Source organism: Molossus molossus, unplaced genomic scaffold, assembly GCF_014108415.1.
Source record: "Molossus molossus isolate mMolMol1 unplaced genomic scaffold, mMolMol1.p scaffold_m16_p_24, whole genome shotgun sequence".
NCBI classification, from domain to species: Eukaryota; Metazoa; Chordata; class Mammalia; order Chiroptera; family Molossidae; genus Molossus; species Molossus molossus.
In genome coordinates this window covers 889,760-906,580 of record NW_023425360.1, presented here as the reverse complement: position 1 = coordinate 906,580, position 16,821 = coordinate 889,760, and the positions used below count along the sequence as shown (strand labels likewise).

General features: G+C 57.6%; 2 protein-coding genes and 1 long non-coding RNA gene across 9 annotated transcripts in view; 1 reads left to right on the top strand and 2 right to left on the bottom strand.

Annotated features, from left to right (window-relative positions):
• Window positions 1-22: 22 nt before the first annotated feature.
• On the bottom strand, window positions 23-9,213 carry DNAJA4 (DnaJ heat shock protein family (Hsp40) member A4). Its single transcript, XM_036277875.1, has 7 exons — window positions 9,051-9,213; window positions 4,939-5,119; window positions 2,908-3,012; window positions 1,791-2,018; window positions 1,469-1,699; window positions 531-631; window positions 23-438 (listed from the first exon to the last, which is right to left on the bottom strand). Exons 1-7 carry the CDS (start codon window positions 9,180-9,182, stop codon window positions 223-225), a joined length of 1,194 nt encoding a protein of 397 aa, XP_036133768.1. The 5' UTR covers window positions 9,183-9,213; the 3' UTR covers window positions 23-222.
• A 1,651-nt stretch (window positions 9,214-10,864) lies between these two features.
• Window positions 10,865-14,361, bottom strand: LOC118640857. Its single transcript, XR_004961471.1, has 4 exons — window positions 13,986-14,361; window positions 13,685-13,808; window positions 11,590-11,788; window positions 10,865-10,993 (listed from the first exon to the last, which is right to left on the bottom strand). It is a non-coding gene; the product is annotated as an uncharacterized LOC118640857 (long non-coding RNA).
• Window positions 12,653-16,821, top strand: part of ACSBG1 (acyl-CoA synthetase bubblegum family member 1) — a 36,837-nt gene continuing 32,668 nt past the window's right edge. For 2 of the 7 annotated variants that reach the window (XM_036277886.1, XM_036277887.1), the window contains exon 1: window positions 12,893-13,433. The gene's annotated coding sequence lies outside the window, so the exon portion shown is untranslated. Of the gene's footprint in view, window positions 12,769-12,892; window positions 13,434-16,821 lie in introns of those variants that run through there. The other 5 variants (XM_036277884.1, XM_036277889.1, XM_036277881.1 and 2 more) reach the window with 4 other exon arrangements.

Sequence of the window (16,821 nt, the reverse complement as noted above, 5' to 3'; positions counted from 1 at the left end):
ATGTACATAAACAGATTCCATGTGCAGACTAGAGGTGGTTTACACTTAAAACATTTAAATATAAATTAAGCTATAACTTAGGTCACAACCAAAAGAAAACCCAAGAAAGACACTCAGCAATTGAGAATGCTGAACACAAACGCAGGGCACCCCAAACAGGCTATGGAAGTGAGGCCGTGTGCCAACTTGACATTCGCCACATGCTCGTGCACCGGGCCCACGTCACGCCGTCTGGCACTGCACCGCGGCCCGGGACCCGTCCTCGTCCTCCTCGTAGGCCTCCCTGTGCTGGCGCCAGCTCTGATCGCTGGGGTCGAACTCCTGCAGCTCCACTTGATCCATGTCGTCTGTGACCCTCACTTTCTGCCGAGGAGGGAGCAAAGCCTCCAGCTGAGGAAGCTTGTCCAGAGGAAGCCATTGTTTTTCAGGAAAGATGACCTGTCGAGGGGAGGTGGGAGAGAGTAGTTGTTTCTTCCCTTCCCAATTAAGCCACTGAATACATCCCATGAGGACAAAACACACGCACTTACTAGGAACTGAATGACCAGACTGCCCTTCTCCAGGGGAGCTTTGTAGATGGGCATCCCTTCGTTACGCACACATTTCAGGTCCCCATGCTTCGTCACCTCACCTGTGCATGAAAGGTGGTTATGAAACGGAGGTGGAGGGAGGCCTGAAAGTCTACCCGTCTAGCCCTAAATCTCAGGACCACACAGAAAGTTGCTCCCTGAGCCTGTGGCCAGCCAGGGGACCAGAGCATCACTGCTCACACCCACTGAAGGGCTCAAGGGTGCCAAATTGGCTCAGCCACCACCACACCAGATTCCTTGACGGACAAGTGACCCAGGAGCTATTCTGAGGCAGCTTCGAGTCAAGGTCCTAGGCTGGCCTCTCTCCCTTTTACATTTTGCCTGCCACCCCCAGTCCCTTCTAGGCAGGTGCCCACATGGTCTCGTGCCCTCCTGGGAGCCCGGTGTCTACGTGAGCTAGAAGGCCGAGAGCTCGAGCCCTTGAGAACCCTTTTGGTTCCTCGGGCAGCTCCCTCCTGCTCCGTGGGAGTGTGCAGTCAGGAAGATTCTACTGTAGAAGGTCTCTCTGGTTCAACAGCACAGAGCCGAGGGCCGTGAGGGTGAATCAGAACGGACAGAAAAACACCTACTGCTGTGTTTTCTTAGTATACAAAAATTCGCTTTAAAATTTAAGTTAAATTGGGAGTTTCCAGTTAGATTTTTAGACACCACTCCCCCCCCCAAGATTCCTATTTGAGGCTCCTCCCCCTACCCCTACTCTGAATTTTTTTTCTAGAATGTTTTAAAAATTAATTAAATGTTCAAGTCATTAATAATGACTTTACGCTTAGAGAAAAATCAAGTCGCTAACTTATGTGACAGAAGTCAACCTTGAATGTGCAACCAGGCTGTGTGGCCAGTGGTTTTAAGCCAAACGTACAGAACATTTACACCATTACCTGGTTTGGATGTAATAACGAGGACTCGGTCATCTAGGGTGTTTATCGTCTTCTTGAAGCCACAGAGGGCTTCAGAAAGCTGAATTTTCATTTTCATAATCAAGTCATGGCCTCGTCTCTGAAAGACACTATGATCCTTCTGATCAAGCACAATGATGACATCACCAGGCTCCAGCTCAGGCTCCTGGTCGCCTTCTCCATGAAACAGTATCTTTTGCCCATCTTTCATACCTGTGGAACACCACCCCTTTCTGTTAGCCCCTCCTCTTCAAAGCCATACTTTCTGCAAAGCGGCTGAAGGCGGCGGAGGCTGCAGCCTCACCTCTCTCGACGTGCACCTCGAGCGTCTTCTTCTCCTGGACCACCTTGGCTCCGCCGCAGCTTTCACAGCGGTCCTTGGGGTTGATGCGCTCGCCCTGGCCCTTGCACTCGACGCACACAGTCTGGATCTGCTGCACCATGCCCGGCCCAATCTGCTGGATGTGGACCTGCATCCCGCGGCCCTTGCATATCGGGCACTTCTCCACGGAGCCCTTCTTCCCTCCGACACCTGCGGGCGGGGGAGCAGACGCAGCTGTGCTCCTCCCCGGGAAGCATGGCCGCTGGCGCCACAGCAGGAGGGGAAGGAGCCACTACTTGGACACAGGTGTGAATTCTGACTGTTTACACACATACAAGCCATGTCCAGGTGACTGGGTGGTTCTAGCCAAGCAAATAATCAGAAGCTAACATGGGATCTCAAACGTGTTTGTGGCTGTGCCAAGCCAAATTCCTTACTAAAGCTCTACCGCATGTATTTTCTTCCATCCCAGGGTGGGAAACACCTGTGCCTACAGGGGGCCGACTAGGGTGGACTGTGGAGAACACAGTCCTGTCCATAGGGGTGGCTACTCAGCTCAGCCAGTTATGTGTGGGACAGTGTGGATCTGACCTTGAAAAATCAGATTTTTTAAAAATCACATCATTTACATTTAAGTCAAGGGTCATTAAACTACGGCCAGTTGCCTGGTTTTGTAAATAAAACTTTATTGGAACAGAAGCATGTCCGGTCGCGTATGTATTGTCTATCGCTGCTTTTGCACTAAGAGTTGAATAGTTATGACAGGGACCACGTGACGCACAGAGCCTAAAATCTTTGCCATCTGGCCCTTTACCGAAAAAGTTTACTGACCCCTAGGTTGGGTGAACTGTCTTGACTTTTAAGTGTTAAAAATAACTGTCAACATATTAAGTACATATTAAATAAACATGCAGTCAAAATAAGAACTGTGCATGGCCCAGCGAAACCAATTGGTCTCTCAGGTCACCTATTTGCCATCTCTGTCTGACCCTCACATTTGAAAAGATACATTGTCTTTCTCTGAATTATAACACAATCAAAATTATTTCCAGATCTAAGGTATCAGAACTTTGAGAGTCATTCAAAAATTGATTTTTACCTTCACATTTCTCACAAATTACATTTTTCTGGAGGGCCAATTTCTTCGTGACTCCATTATATAAATCTTCAAGAGTTACAGACAACTGATGTACAACATTCTTGCCTTACCAAGAGGAAGAAAAAAAACATTTAGTAATACCGCAGTAAATATGCCACTGTGCTAAACACCCCCCGGACGACACGTGTGTGAAGCCTCCAGACTCAAGGCCGTGCCGTGTCCTCGGTCCCCTCCCTGTGGGGACCAGTGCTGCTGTTACACCTGGCTTGCTCCTCTGGCTCTCTGCCAGTGACCAGAACAATACCCTTCTAGCTATGAGCTCATGAATCATGTATAGATGTCAACACAGAGACTTTCCGTCTCTATTTCCAAAACAAATCTGAAGACAGAGATCACTCAAGGAACCTATGGCAACATTGCAGTGAAATGGATTAACTCGTCTCTCCCATGAAAGGAGCCCTTTCCTCAGATGAACGCGTGACAACCTTTCTCACTGAAATGCTTCCTCGAGCCTAACGCACTTTATTTTTAACCCTCCTGTCATTCGTAGCCAAGTGGGAGCTCTTTCATCTGCAGAAACCTTGTCTGTGCATTGGGACGGGGGGCCCTTCTGTCTGCGGGGTGCAAGCCTCTCAGGACCCAGAGCACCAGCACCCTTGCTGCTGCTCACAGTCACTGAGACAGGCTGTCCTTGTTTACTGGCTGTCACCTTTGAGAGATGACTTGAGGGCGAGAAGTTGTTCATCTCAACAGTGAGAGAGCTGGGCAAGAGACAGCCAAGGTTTTAATCACATCCTCATTGTCAATTATCGGAGCGGGCAACATACCCAGGCAACAGGACAAGGGTTTTTCCTTAATAAACACTGTGACGGTCAGCATACTGTCCACAGGCTTGACAGACCAGCTTTCTGGAGCTCAGAGTCGACTACACTGTGAGACGCACTGCCTCGTGTGGGGCCCCTTGTGGACCCACACCAGCCTTCAGAAGCCCCAGTGCAGAGCTTTTTTGTTCTGCTTTTACCCAGGGCTCTGGCACTGGCTACCTATCTGGTTCACGGTGCGGAGTAGTTTATCAGCAGTAACACTGCACAGGAGAACGGGGGCTGAGATCACGAGGAACAGTCAGGGTGACATCCTACAGCCTGGCAGGAGGGAAGAGGTAGAACAATGAGGAAGAGCAAAGGCCAGAACTTAAAACAACGGCCTCGGGCCATTCGGCTCAAGACTAAAGCCCTCCATTTCCTGGGGATCAAGCTGCTAATCTTTTTTTTTTTTTTTAATCCTCACCCGAGGACATTTTTCCATTTTTTGTTCAGATAGAGTGGGAGGGGGAGAGAGAGAGAGAGAGAGAGAGAGAGAGAGAAACGTCGATGCGAAAGGGACACATCGAGTGGCTGCCACCCGCACGACCAACCAGGGCCAGGACAAACTGCAACCGAGGTACATGCCCTTAGTGGGAACCGAACCCGGGTCTCTCTAGACTGCAGGCCGACGCTCTAACCGCTGAGCCAAACCGGCCAGGGCCAAGCTGCTAATCTTAATGAACTCTGAAGAGGGAGGCCTCAGGTTCTTTTACAAAGATGTTCAAACGTAAGGGATAAAATGTGTTACCTAGAAAATCTCCTGAGGGGCTAAGGAAAGGCGGCCACCCTGCACACAGCAAGCACCAGGCAGGGGTGGCGCCCAAGGCCCCAGTCAGGAGGCGTGGGAAGCAGGGCACGCGGGAAGGAAGAAAAGCCCTCTTGGCAGAGGCATCACTGATAACCACAGGTCATCACTGATAACCTCTGCTGCTTAGGACACTCAGGAGAACTTGACCTTCCTCCTTTCTACTCACCCCTCCATCTGCTCCTTTATCCATGGTGTCTGGAGGGTGGCAGGTTATTGCTAAATATGCTAAGAGATTCCAGGTAGTGTGGGCACTAGACAAGTGATGACAACTAGACCCTTCTAAGGCACGATCTGTCCTGATCCCAGTAATGGACAGTCTGGAAACTATGCAACTCGCGCAAAGTCTTCAGCAGCATTTACCTCTCCTCTCTCTAGCCATCCGCCCTCCACCGCCGAAGAACATGTCGAAGATGTCCATGGGGGAAGAGAAGCTGGGGCTGCCCAAGCCTCCCTCCTTGATCGCCTGCTCGCCGCCCTGGTCATAAATATCCCTCTTCTTTGGATCTGAAAGCACTTCATATGCCTGGGATATGAGCTTAAACTTTAAAAGAAAAAGAGAACAATTAACAACAGATAAGGATTGAGTTGTGTTATTACGTAAACCTACCACATGGATGGGACATCAGAGGTATTCTGCACCTAACCCCCCAGACTAGCTGGTCTGTCCACTATCTGGAACCCGAGTTTTCCATCTACTCCCCTTGTAAGGTGGGAAACACAGGCACACATTACCAAGGGACCAGATGCAGAGCTACTGCAGAGAGTCAGGGAGAGCAGTGGGGAGGGACATCTCTCCCTACTCCGGCCGCACCAGACAGGAAGTCACGGGGAACTCGAGGCAGTAAGCCCAGGCCGGGACTCAGCTGGAGAAGGCCCAGGTCTCCGGGGCTGCTGCTAGCTTCCCAGCTCGTGAGGATTGCTTTACCGTTTACTGCCGGTTGCAGACACAATGTGCAAACTTACACTGTCCCCCAAAGTCCTGACCTCCCAGATTACTCCACATCTCAGTGATCGGCAAGGCCAAAACCTAATGACCTCTCTCCCTCCCATGTCACCTGTCAACAAGTCCTTTTGGAACTACCTTCAAAGATACATCTCCAGTACTCTAAGACAAAAAATAAGACCCCATGTGCACCATTCCCACCAAAAATGTTATCATTGGAATCCACCTGTAAATGAAGAGTCAGAAAACCCAAATGGAAGGACTTCCTGCAAAACTAAGACAGGAAGACTAATCTGTGATCTGGATTGGATTCTGCCCTGGGGGAAATGGGTCTGGAGTCGAATTCGGCGTCCTCCTTCCGCCCAGTGTCAGAGTTACAGATCAGTGCTGTGGCCAGCTCACCTTCCAGAATGTGATAATCTGCCACAGGACCTTAATGAAATTAATGTGCTGCTGGGGGGGAATGGTCGGAGGCTATGTAGCAACTTGAAAAATTATTTGTGATAAAATATTATGTGGTGAGAAGAAAAAAAAAAAGTATGGCCCATGATGACCACGTATGATCATCCTGGAAAAGAAGCACAGAGGTAGCAGTTAGGGTGATGTGTAGTTGGTGGCTTTTCCTCTATATGATGAAATGTTCTGCACTATTATGCTCTTGTATAATTTCTTTAAACTTTCATGAAAAAAAAAAATCTATTATTCAAACTGTAAGTTAGAATGAAATTGGCCAAAAGACCAAACTCATCTCAAAAGCTGGTTCGGTTAAGAGCCAAGGATACACCCCTATCATTGCCCCTGAAAGGGACGAGCTCGCTGACCCGCCACCCCACTGTCTCTTGGAAACTGGGCCCAGATGAGATAAGGACAGACTCCACACAGAGCGCCTGACAACAGACACACGCTGCCCAGTGCTTAGCAACAGGACAACAGGGCCCAAAACAAAGGCCCACACACCCACAGCCGTCTCAGTTACCCTGGAGCAAGGGGAAAGGACTGCCCTAATCTATTTTTGAAGAGACATTAATAATACAGTGACAGACTGAGGAGGAAAAAATAAAAAGGTTCCACCTGTGACAGATACAGTGGACAAGAGCTACACACGGACTCACTCACACCAAACAGAAAAGGCCTACACAGTGCTGGTCGTAAATAAGTATCTGCGCTCCTGCTCAGACAGGGATGCAGGGGGCCCTTGTGCTCCTGCTCAGACAGGGATGCAGGGGGCCCTTGTGCTCCTGCTCAGACGGGGTTGCAGGGGCCCCTTGTGCTCCTGCTCAGACGGGGTTGCAGGGGCCCCTTGTGCTCCTGCTCAGACGGGGTTGCAGGGGCCCCTTGTGCTCCTGCTCAGACGGGGATGCAGGGCCCCCCTGTGCTCCTGCTCAGACGGGGTTGCAGGGGCCCCCTGTGCTCCTGCTCAGACGGGGTTGCAGGGGCCCCTTGTGCTCCTGCTCAGACGGGGATGCAGGGCCCCCTGTGCTCCTGCTCAGACGGGGATGCAGGGGCCCCTTGTGCTCCTGCTCAGACGGGGATGCAGGGGCCCCCTGTGCTCCTGCTCAGACGGGGATGCACGGTGTCCCCTGTGCTCCTGCTCAGACGGGGATGCAGGGGCCCCTTGTGCTCCTGCTCAGACGGGGATGCACGGTGTCCCCTGTGCTCCTGCTCAGACGGGGATGCAGGGCCCCCCTGTGCTCCTGCTCAGACGGGGATGCAGGGCCCCCCTGTGCTCCTGCTCAGACGGGGATGCAGGGCCCCCTGTGCTCCTGCTCAGACGGGGATGCCAGGGCCCCCTGTGCGCATGCTCAGACGAGGATGCAGGGCCCCCCGTGCTCCGTGCTCAGACCGGGGATGCAGGGCCCCCCGTGCGCCTGCTCAGAACCGGGATGCAAGGGGGCCCCTTGTGCTTCCTGCTTCACCGGGGAATGCAGGGTGCCCTTGTGCTCCTGCTCAGACGGGGATGCAGGGGCCCACCTGTAGCTCCTGGCCTAGGAAACGGGGATGGCAGGGGCCCCCTTGTGCCTCTCCTGGCTCGACGGGGATGCAGGGCACCCTTGTTCTCCTGCGGTCAGACGGGGATGCAGGGCCCCCTGTGCTCCTGCCGCAGGAACGGGGAATGCAGGTGCCCCTTGTTGCTCCTGCTCAACGGGGAATGCAGGGGCCAGCCTTGTGCTCCTGCTCAGAGCAGGGAGGCAGGGGCCCCTTGTGCTCCTGGCTCAATGGAGGGATGCAGGCCCCCCTGTGCTCCTGCGCAGATGGGGATGCAGGGCCCCCTGTGCTCCTGCTCAGACCGGGGAATGCAGGGGCCCCCTGTGCTCCTGCTCAGACGGGGATGCAGGGCCCCCCTGTGCTCCTGCTCAGACGGGGAGCAGGGCCCCCCTGTGCTCCTGCTCAGACGGGGATGCAGGGGCCCCCTGTGCTCCTGCTCGGACGGGATGCAGGGGCCCCCTGTGCTCCTGCTCGGACGGGGATGCAGGGGCCCCCTGTGCTCCTGCTCGGACGGGGATGCAGGGCCCCCCTGTACTCCTGCTCGGACGGGGATGCAGGGCCCCCTGTGCTCCTGCTCGGACGGGGATGCAGGGGCCCCCCTGTACTCCTGCTCGGACGGGGATGCAGGGGCCCCCCTGTACTCCTGCTCAGACGGGGATGCAGGGCCCCCTGTGCTCCTGCTCAGACGGGGATGCAGGGGCCCCTTGTGCTCCTGCTCGGACGGGGTTGCAGGGGCCCCATGTGCTCCTGCTCAGACGGGGATGCAGGGCCCCCCTGTGCTCCTGCTCAGACGGGGATGCAGGGCCCCCCTGTGCTCCTGCTCAGACGGGGATGCAGGGCCCCCCTGTGCTCCTGCTCAGACGGGGATGCAGGGCCCCCCTGTGCTCCTGCTCAGACGGGGATGCAGGGCCCCCCTGTGCTCCTGCTCAGACGGGGATGCAGGGGCCCCTTGGAAACGCGTGCAGGTCACGTCCACCCGCAGAGTGGTCCCGCCGCCCTGCAGCCAGCCCCCGCGCTCCGCTCCGGAGAGGCCCCGAGCTCGCAGTGACCGCGGGGAGCAGGCCCACGGGCCCCGAACAGCGCAGACAGCCCCCAGAGGAGCCCCCCAGGAGGGCAGCCGCCCAGGGAGGCGGGCCCCGGACCGGCCCCTCGCAGGGCGGCTCCATGCGAAGACCCAGAGCTCGCGGCCGCCTCCCGGAAGCAGCCGGCTGCAGCCACTGAGGCAGACAGGCGTTTGGGGTCACCTGTGACGTCACACGTGTCCCAGAGTCACTGCTATCAGCCCCTGCGAAAACCCCTCTCCCCCCAGCCGCCGGGGCCACCCCAGTGCTCCAGGAGAAGGGCAGCGCGGAGGCCAGGCGCGGAGGGGGACGCGTCCCCGTGTCCGCAGGTGTGTCCCCGGCACCGACCACACCCCGCGCCTCCAGCGCTCAGGCTCCCGCATGCGCACTGCCGGCCGCGCGCCTCAGTTTCCCACACGTGCCCGCGCCCCCGCCCCCTTCACGCCCCCACGCCCCCCCACTCACGCCCCCCGCCCGCCCACCTTCTCGCCCTCGTCGGGGTTCTTGTCGGGGTGGAAGCGCAGCGCCAGCTTGCGGTAGGCCTTGCGGATCTCCTCGGGCGGCGCGCTGGGCTTCACGCCCAGGATGTCGTAGTACTGCGTCTCCTTCACCATCCTGCCGGCGGCGGCCCAGCCCCGGCCCCGCGCGCCCCTCGCCGCCGGCCGCCCGGCCCCCGCCCGGCGCGTCACGGCCGCGTCACGGCGCCGCCGCGTCACAATCCCGCCGGCGGGCTGTCCCTCCGCCGCCGCTCCTGGGCCCGGGCCCCGCGGCGGCTTTTATCTCCGCGGCCGCAGTTTCCGTGGGGACGGTGACGCCACAAACGCCCAGAACCTTCCGGAAGCCCGGCCGCCTCCCGGCGCCGCTGGGGGGGCGGGGCGGTCACGGGGCGGGGCCGGGGGCGGGGCCGGGGCGGGGCGGCCTCGGTGTGGTCACGGGGCGGGGGCGGGGCGGGGGCGGGGCCGGGGCGGGGCCTGGGGCGGGGCGGCCTCGGTGTGGTCATGGGGCGGGGCCGGGGGCGGGGCGGCCTCGGTGTGGTCACGGGGCGGGGGCGGGGCCTGGGGCGGGGCGGCCTCGGTGTGGTCACGGGGCGGGGGCGGGGCCGGGGGCGGGGCGGCCTCGGTGCGGTCATGGGGCGGTGCTGGGGGAGGGGCGGGGCCGCGCGGGGGGGGGGGGGAGGGGGGGAGCCTCGGGCGGTCACGGGGCGGGGCCGGGGGCGGGGCCGGGGGCGGGGCCGGGGGCGGGGCGGCCTCGGCGCGGTCTCGGGGGGGGGGGGGGGGGCAGCGTGTCCCAGACGCCGGCTGCCGCCCTGCGATAGCGCCCGGCCGCCCTACGCCCAGTTGGCACCTGGGGGAGCGCCCCGGCCGGGAGGGCCCGCCGCTGTGCCCCGGCCCCTGAGCACGACCCAGGCCTGCAGTCCGCGGCCCTGTGGTTGAGGGGTCGGCCCCCCCAGGGGACGGCACTGCCCCCTGTGCTGCCCCCGGAGGGTGAGAGAGGGGCTCCTGCTGGTTGTCTCAGCTCCACTTCCTGCTCTTTCCGTTTGTTTTCCGGAGCGTAGAGGTGTGTGCGTGTGTGTACACGTGTGTATACGTGTGCACATGTGTGTAGGTACGTGTGTGGATGCATGTGTAGATGTATGTGGATACGTGTGTAGGTGTGTATGTAGGTGTGTGTGTTAGATACGCGTGTAGGTGTGTATGTAGGTGTGTGTGTTAGATACGTGTGTAGGTGTGTGTGTAGATGTGTGTGTGTAGATACGTGTGTAGGTGTGTGTGTATACGTGTGTATACGTGTGTGTACGTGTGTAGGTGTGTGTGTATACGTGTGCAGATGTGTGTGTAGACGTGTGTAGATGTGTGTGTAGACGTGTGTAGACGTGTGTGTAGACGTGTGTAGATGTGTGTGTGTATACTCGTGTGTAGATGTGTGTGTATACGTGTGTAGGTGTGTATGTAGGTGTGTGTGTTAGATATGTGTGTAGGTGTGTATGTAGGTGTGTGTGTTAGATACGTGTGTAGGTGTGTGTGTAGATGTGTGTGTAGATACGTGTGTAGGTGTGTGTGTGTATCCGTGTGTAGGTGTGTGTGTACGTGTGTAGGTGTGTGTATACGTGTGCAGATGTGTGTGTATACGTGTGTAGATGTGTGTGTAGACGTGTGTAGATGTGTGTGTAGACGTGTGTAGATGTGTGTGTAGACGTGTGTGTAGACGTGTGTAGATGTGTGTGTACGTGTGTAGGTGTGTGTGTATACGTGTGTAGATGTGTGTGTAGACGTGTGTAGATGTGTGTGTAGACGTGTGTAGATGTGTGTGTACGTGTGTAGGTGTGTGTGTAGGTGTGTGTGTATATGTGTGTAGATGTGTGTGTGTACTCGTGTGTACACGCGCGCACACAGGACAAGTCTGGCAGTCAGCAGGTCTGGGCTCTCTGAAAGAGTCAGGGTTGGAGAAACAGAGCCGGTGGATTAGCAAAGCCGGTGCCCGAGGCCCCTAGTCTCTGACCTACGTGAGAACCTCAGTAACTTCTGCAGCTGTGCCCCCCTCCCCGCGTGTCAGGACCCTTCACCGTCCCCAGGACTCCCCCCCCACCGTCCTGCTGTCAGCAGCCCCTGGCTGAGCGAGGCCCAGATCTGACACAGGACAGGGGTTCCACTACTGGCACCTGCTGGGAGCAAGTCCACAGAGCACTAGGCGGCCCTGCAGGGGGTGAAGACTGCCCCCCCCCCCCAGGGCACTGATCCCTCCTGAGCCCCAGCCTCCCAAGGCCCTGGGGCAGGGGCAGCAGGCCTGGCTCCCCCTGGGTGAGCCGCAGTCTCAGCACCTGCACGGGGGCTCTGCTCTTTCGTTGGGATCACCATGCTGTCAGAATGACCACACAACTTTGACAGGTTCCGGCAGAAGACCTGCCTAACTGAGGGGCCCTCCCTGGCCGTAGAGAAAGCAGCCGTGCCTCCCAACAGCTGGGCACTTGCACATAATCTCCGCACCCGCCCAGCAGAGTGAGCACAACTGTCCCCAACTTACCAGTGGGAAACAGGCTCAGAGAGGTGATGTTCACGTGCCGCTAAGATGGGGACCGGAACTCTAACCCGGGCTGAACGCTCCCAGAGTCCACATGTTCTTTCCCGTCCACCACACACCTGCCTCTGCACCAAAGTAACATAACTGGGCCACTGGAATTCCTCGCACAGGGAGCATCTCCAGTTCCAACGAAGTCCTGGTTCTTTATATACGAGGAGTCAAATTAGCCACAATTCAAGCATTTTGTAGAGTTTCTGCAAAGTCGTATAATCCACATACACACCCTCCCAAAGTTAGGATGAGGAAACATCCAAGAAGGCTTACGCCATTTGTCCAGGGTCACACAGCATCTTAGTCCAGGCAGCTCCCAGCCAATGCTCCCCCCCACACACACCACTCACCACCAAAATACCCTACTTACTGTAACATGCCCATTGATACTTCTAAAATAAACTTCTCCTTGCAAAATAATGCACACATAGGAAATGCACAAGCTGTACGCGTACAGTTCAATGAGCTATTACAGAGTAAACACTTGTATTTAAGTCCTGTCCTGATTGAGACCATTACCAGCACCCCTCGAAGCCCCCTGTGCCACCTCCCAACCACTGTGGACCCCACCAAGGGGAGCCCCTGTTCTGACTTCTAATATAGGTTCATTGTGCCTCTGTGAACATTCTGTCACTGGGGTCATGTAATAGGTGTTCGGCTTTGGCTCATCATCAGGTTGGTGAGAATTGCCTGCGTTGCCGACTTTGACAAGTTCGCTCTCCTTGTTGGTCAATGCTCTGTTGTGTGACGATCACACTTAAGCTCCCACTCTGCCGTTGGTGGACACTGGAGTCGTTCCCAGGGGCGATTGAGGTGAGCATTCTTAGTGTGTCTCTTGGTGCGTGGATGTTCAGTTTTGTTGGATATAAGCCCAGGAGTGGAATTGCTGGCTCCGTTGGGGGTGACTTGCCCCTCTTGCCTCCTCCCACCATAGAGACGCCTGCTCGGTGCTCTGAGAAACCCCCTGCGGGACCCCCTTGTGCCCAGGAGGCCCTTGGACTGCACTTGGGAGAAAGGGCAGCGGGCATCAGTGGGCACAAACCGGCGGCTGACACGTCTGCTGAGAAGCACTGTCCTAGGAGCCGTTCCGATAACTCCCTTCTCAGCTAAGCAAAGGGCCTGAACTGCCAGGTGGGAACTTGTTCTGTTCAGGCTGCTGGGTAGAGATAATCAGCTCATCTTGGCACCCCATCGTGGGGTGGAGCGACCTCCACTGACACCGTAGCTGCACCCAAGGCAGGGGCTGCGTCTCTCCTTTGCCACTATCTCCCCGCGACCCAGTGCAGTGCCTCATGGGGGAGGTGCCCGGTAAATATGGCCCATGAGATGAGGCTGCTGGAAGGCCCAGGGCCTCACACTGCAGCCCAGAGCCCTGTATTTGCTTCCTGTGGCTGTGGCAACAAGATGCCACCAGCTCCGTGCCCTTCCAGTTCTGGAGGTCAGAATTCCAACATGGTTTCCACCGGGCTGCAGTTACGGTGTTATTAGCAGGGCTGCATTCTTCTGGGAGGCTAGCACAGAAGAATGCATTGCTTTCCTCTTTCCGGCCTCTAGAAGCCGCCTGCCCTCCTTGGCCCGTGGCCTCGTCCTCCATCTTCAAAGCCAGCAATGTAGCATCTTGAGATCTCCATCTCTCTGATTCTGTGTCCACCTCACATCTCCTTCACTCACTCTGATCCTCCTGCCTCCCTCTGTAAGTATCCCGGTGACTATGTCGGCCCAGCTGGATGATCCCAGAGCCTCTTCCCATCTCCCAACCCTCAGCTGGATCACACCTGCAAAGTCCCTTGTGACAGGTAAGTTAATGTTCACAGGTTTGTGGTGACACGACAGGGACATCTTCAGGGGCTGAGCCCCAGACCCTAAGCTGGCAGTTAAGGTCTCAAACCTGTGAACGCATATGTCCCCGCAGTTAGTCCTCCCCGGGCCCACGCACTCTCCACCACTCACGCCTGGCGCTTTTCTGCTCCCGCACCATTGTTTCTAGAAGCGTTAGTCCCACAAAATGGGAGCCTCCAGACCACTCCCTCCTTCACTGAAAACTCACCTTCACCAGGACGCCACCTCTGACCCCCCAGGACAGGGCCTCCTTGTGCTGTGTCACTCACACTGATGATGGCCCAAAGCCCGGCTGTGTCGTTTGCTCCCTCTGTGTGTCTGGGCGTCCTTACCTGTAAAGTACCGGGAGTGGTGGTGGTGGTGTGGGATCGAATGAGGGGACACGCATCGACACCGCGGCACACCCGCTCACACAGCACGGCCTGGTTTACCCACAGTCCTCTTTCCACTGTTAGAGCGTCTGAGGCTCCCTCCCCAGCTGGGCTGTAACTCCTTCCAGGTGGACCTACCTCCCTAGGCCCCCGGCCTCCACCTGCCGGGGTCCCAGGTGCCTGTTGATCTGCGCTGGAGGGACGCAGAGATGGACTCGTGGCCCTGCTGACTTGCACCCGCCTGCCCCAGTGTGTGATCAGGCCTCAGTCAGCAGGAAGTTCAGGCTCCCATAGCGCCAGGCTCGCACCAGTGGCCGTTAGCGGACAGGGGTGGGGAGGAGCCTCCGTGGAACGTACCAGGGAAGATGGAGCATGTAGCGGCATTTGGCAGACTTCCTAGAGGCGGTGAGCAAGGGAGGCCTGGATGAGGGGAGACAGTGGATGTCCAGCCTCTTTACCTGGGCCCTCCCCACCCCGGTGCCCCTTTCTACCCCACCCCAGGCTGCAGTGTGAATGTTCCCTACACACCATGGGAAACAGCCACAGGTGCTCAGAAGGTCCCCAGCTGACTCCGGAGTCCTCAGAAAGGGCCAATCCAGGCTGACCCCACCTGTTCCCAATCAGCCAGGATGGGGTGTTCCCCATGCGGCTCACTGCCTTCTCAGGGGGGTGGGAAGTCAAGGTCTGCCTGGGTTCTGCCTCAGGGAGACCCCTGTAAAGAATGGGGGGTATTGTTTTAAACTGTCAGGCGCCAGGAGAGAAAACACCGATCCCTTCAGCGGTGCATGCCTCACACTGCGGGCCACCGAGTCCCTGAGAACAAGCAGGGAAGACCCGGTCCATGTGACCTCTGCACCCCCATCCTCTGATGAATACGCTAGTCCCACCTGTGGGACTTGGCATTTCCCAGCCCCAAGTGGCCCCCTGTACCGCAAGGGTGACAATGAGGAGGCACATGGATGTGGGCACCTGGCACAGCTCTGGGCACAAGTGGCACCAGGGTGACTTCCTCCTTGTCCTTGTTTCAAAGGCCAGGCTCTGAGTTTCTCCTTCCCCGACTCCCTCCCTTCCCCTCTCTCCTCTTCTTCCACATTTCTGCCGCCTCCTCACCTCCTCTCCCTCCACCTCTCTCCTCCCAACCCTTCAAAAAAGAAAAGGGCTGCCAGCACCATCGGGCCAGGAAGCAGCCCCTCACACCTGAGTGTGAACTTATCCGGGCACCTGTTTTTCCCACCTCTGCCCTCTGGTCACGAAGGAGCAGGGGCTGGGAGAGCACAGGCTCAGCTGGAACCCAGCAGGCCCCAGCCTGGCTCCGCTGAAGATGCTCCCTGTTTCCGCCCACCACTGCCTGGCTGTGCATGTGCGTCACTCAGTAGGACGTGGGTTTGAAGGCGGAATTGCACACTCGCACGTGAGCTCCCGTGCTGAGCCGCGCGGACCTGCCCCAGCCTGGCTCCTTTGCCTGGGCCACGCACCAGGACGCAGGCCTCGGCTTGTCCTCCGTGCTCTCCGTTTCCCACCATCCTCTGGGGGACGTCACAGATAACGAGCCCCGGCAGAAGCTAGAGAGGTCCCCAGGCTCAGAGCAGGCCCCCGCTGGAGCTCCCTAGTGTTGGGGGTCCTCAGCCGCAGCCCACTCCTCAGCCTCATGGAGCAACGGCACCCTGCGCCCCCAGGAGAGCCCAGGAGAGTCGCCTAAACCTCCGTTTTCCTCGCGGTGACCTGCCTCTGTCCCAGTGCCGAACTTTCCGGTAATAAAGTGTCCACGCCGGGAGTGCTCCCCGAGTGTTTGACTCGCGTAACGCCCTCGGGGGAGAAGATGGAAGTGCAGAGGCTCAGTCAGGTGTCCAAGGGCACACAGCTTGTCAGCAGCTGTCTGGTGCCTTGTTTGCTCGTGCTGAGGCTCTGTGGGGAGCGGATCCCAGGGCACAGAAGTGAGGGGAAGGAAGTGAGGAGGGGAAGGAGGAGGAAGGGAGGAAAGCGAAGACAGGTGGGGAGCGCGTCTCTGAGCTGCCGGCTGTTTCACAGCAGAGCACAGGTCTCAGCCGTCACCCAGGCCGTCTAGACAGGCCGGGCTCTGCCCCTTGGACCATTCCTCAGAAGGAGAAAGGGGGGAGCTGACTGCTGTGTCCTTCCCGTCTCCGTGAGGAGGTGTGAGTCTGTCCAGGGGCAGACCCAGCGCTGCCTCAGTCTTATCTAGGTGTTGACTTCGTCTTGGGTTGCATGAGTTATTTTGTTGTCTTTTTGCTAGGCTGGTTTCAGTTGGGGTTTCTATCCCTCGCAACAAGACTCCCCATTTTACAGATGAGGAAACCGAGACTGAGAAGTGAGGTGACTTGGCCTGGGTCACATAGCTAATCCAAGAACCAGTGTGCTCAGCCTCTGCCCTGTACCACCCCGATCCACGCAGGGCGCGTGGTCCTCGACCCAGCTCTCGCCAGCCGAGGGAAGAAGGTGCCTCTTTTGGGGAGGGCATTGCTGCCTCCTCTTCTGCCCAGACCTCCTGCCCCGAAGGGCCTGGTCTTAGGTGGGCACGTCACCCCCTCCCAGCCCTGTTTCTACTCACTAGAATCTATGTGCCTGCTGGCAGGAGAGCTGTCCTGGTGGCCTTATTCTCTGAGAATCTGCCTCCTGGAGAGAGGGGTTGAGCTCAAAAACCGCTGGTTCTATGTAGAGCTGGAGGAAGCTGAGCTCTGACCCCTGTTCCCAAATCCCACACACAGTGCAGAAAGGGACCCGAGAGGACGGGGCTGCCTCCTGGGGCACCGAGCCCTCGGGTGCACAGGGGTCTCACAGCTGGGCTTTCAGACCAGATGTCTGGGGCCCACAGGAAGGTGCTGACTGCAGGGTCCGTAGTTTTCCTTGGAAACAGGCAGGTGGGAGGTTCTGTGGCCACCAGGGGCCAGCAGAGGCTCGTAGTCCTGCCTTAGCCCTGGGCCTGGATCTTGAGGCCCCCACCGGAGCCTGACTGCAG

Excerpts from the sequence above, each read along its gene's own strand:
- DNAJA4 (XM_036277875.1), bottom strand. The coding sequence starts at position 9,182 with ATGGTGAAGGAGACGCAGTACTACGACATCCTGGGCGTGAAGCCCAGC. Across the intron at positions 5,120-9,050 it reads ACCCCGACGAGGGCGAGAAG|TTTAAGCTCATATCCCAGGC; the intron begins GTGGGCGGGCGG and ends TTTCTTTTAAAG. Across the intron at positions 632-1,468 it reads CGTTATTACATCCAAACCAG|GTGAGGTGACGAAGCATGGG; the intron begins GTAATGGTGTAA and ends TTTCATGCACAG.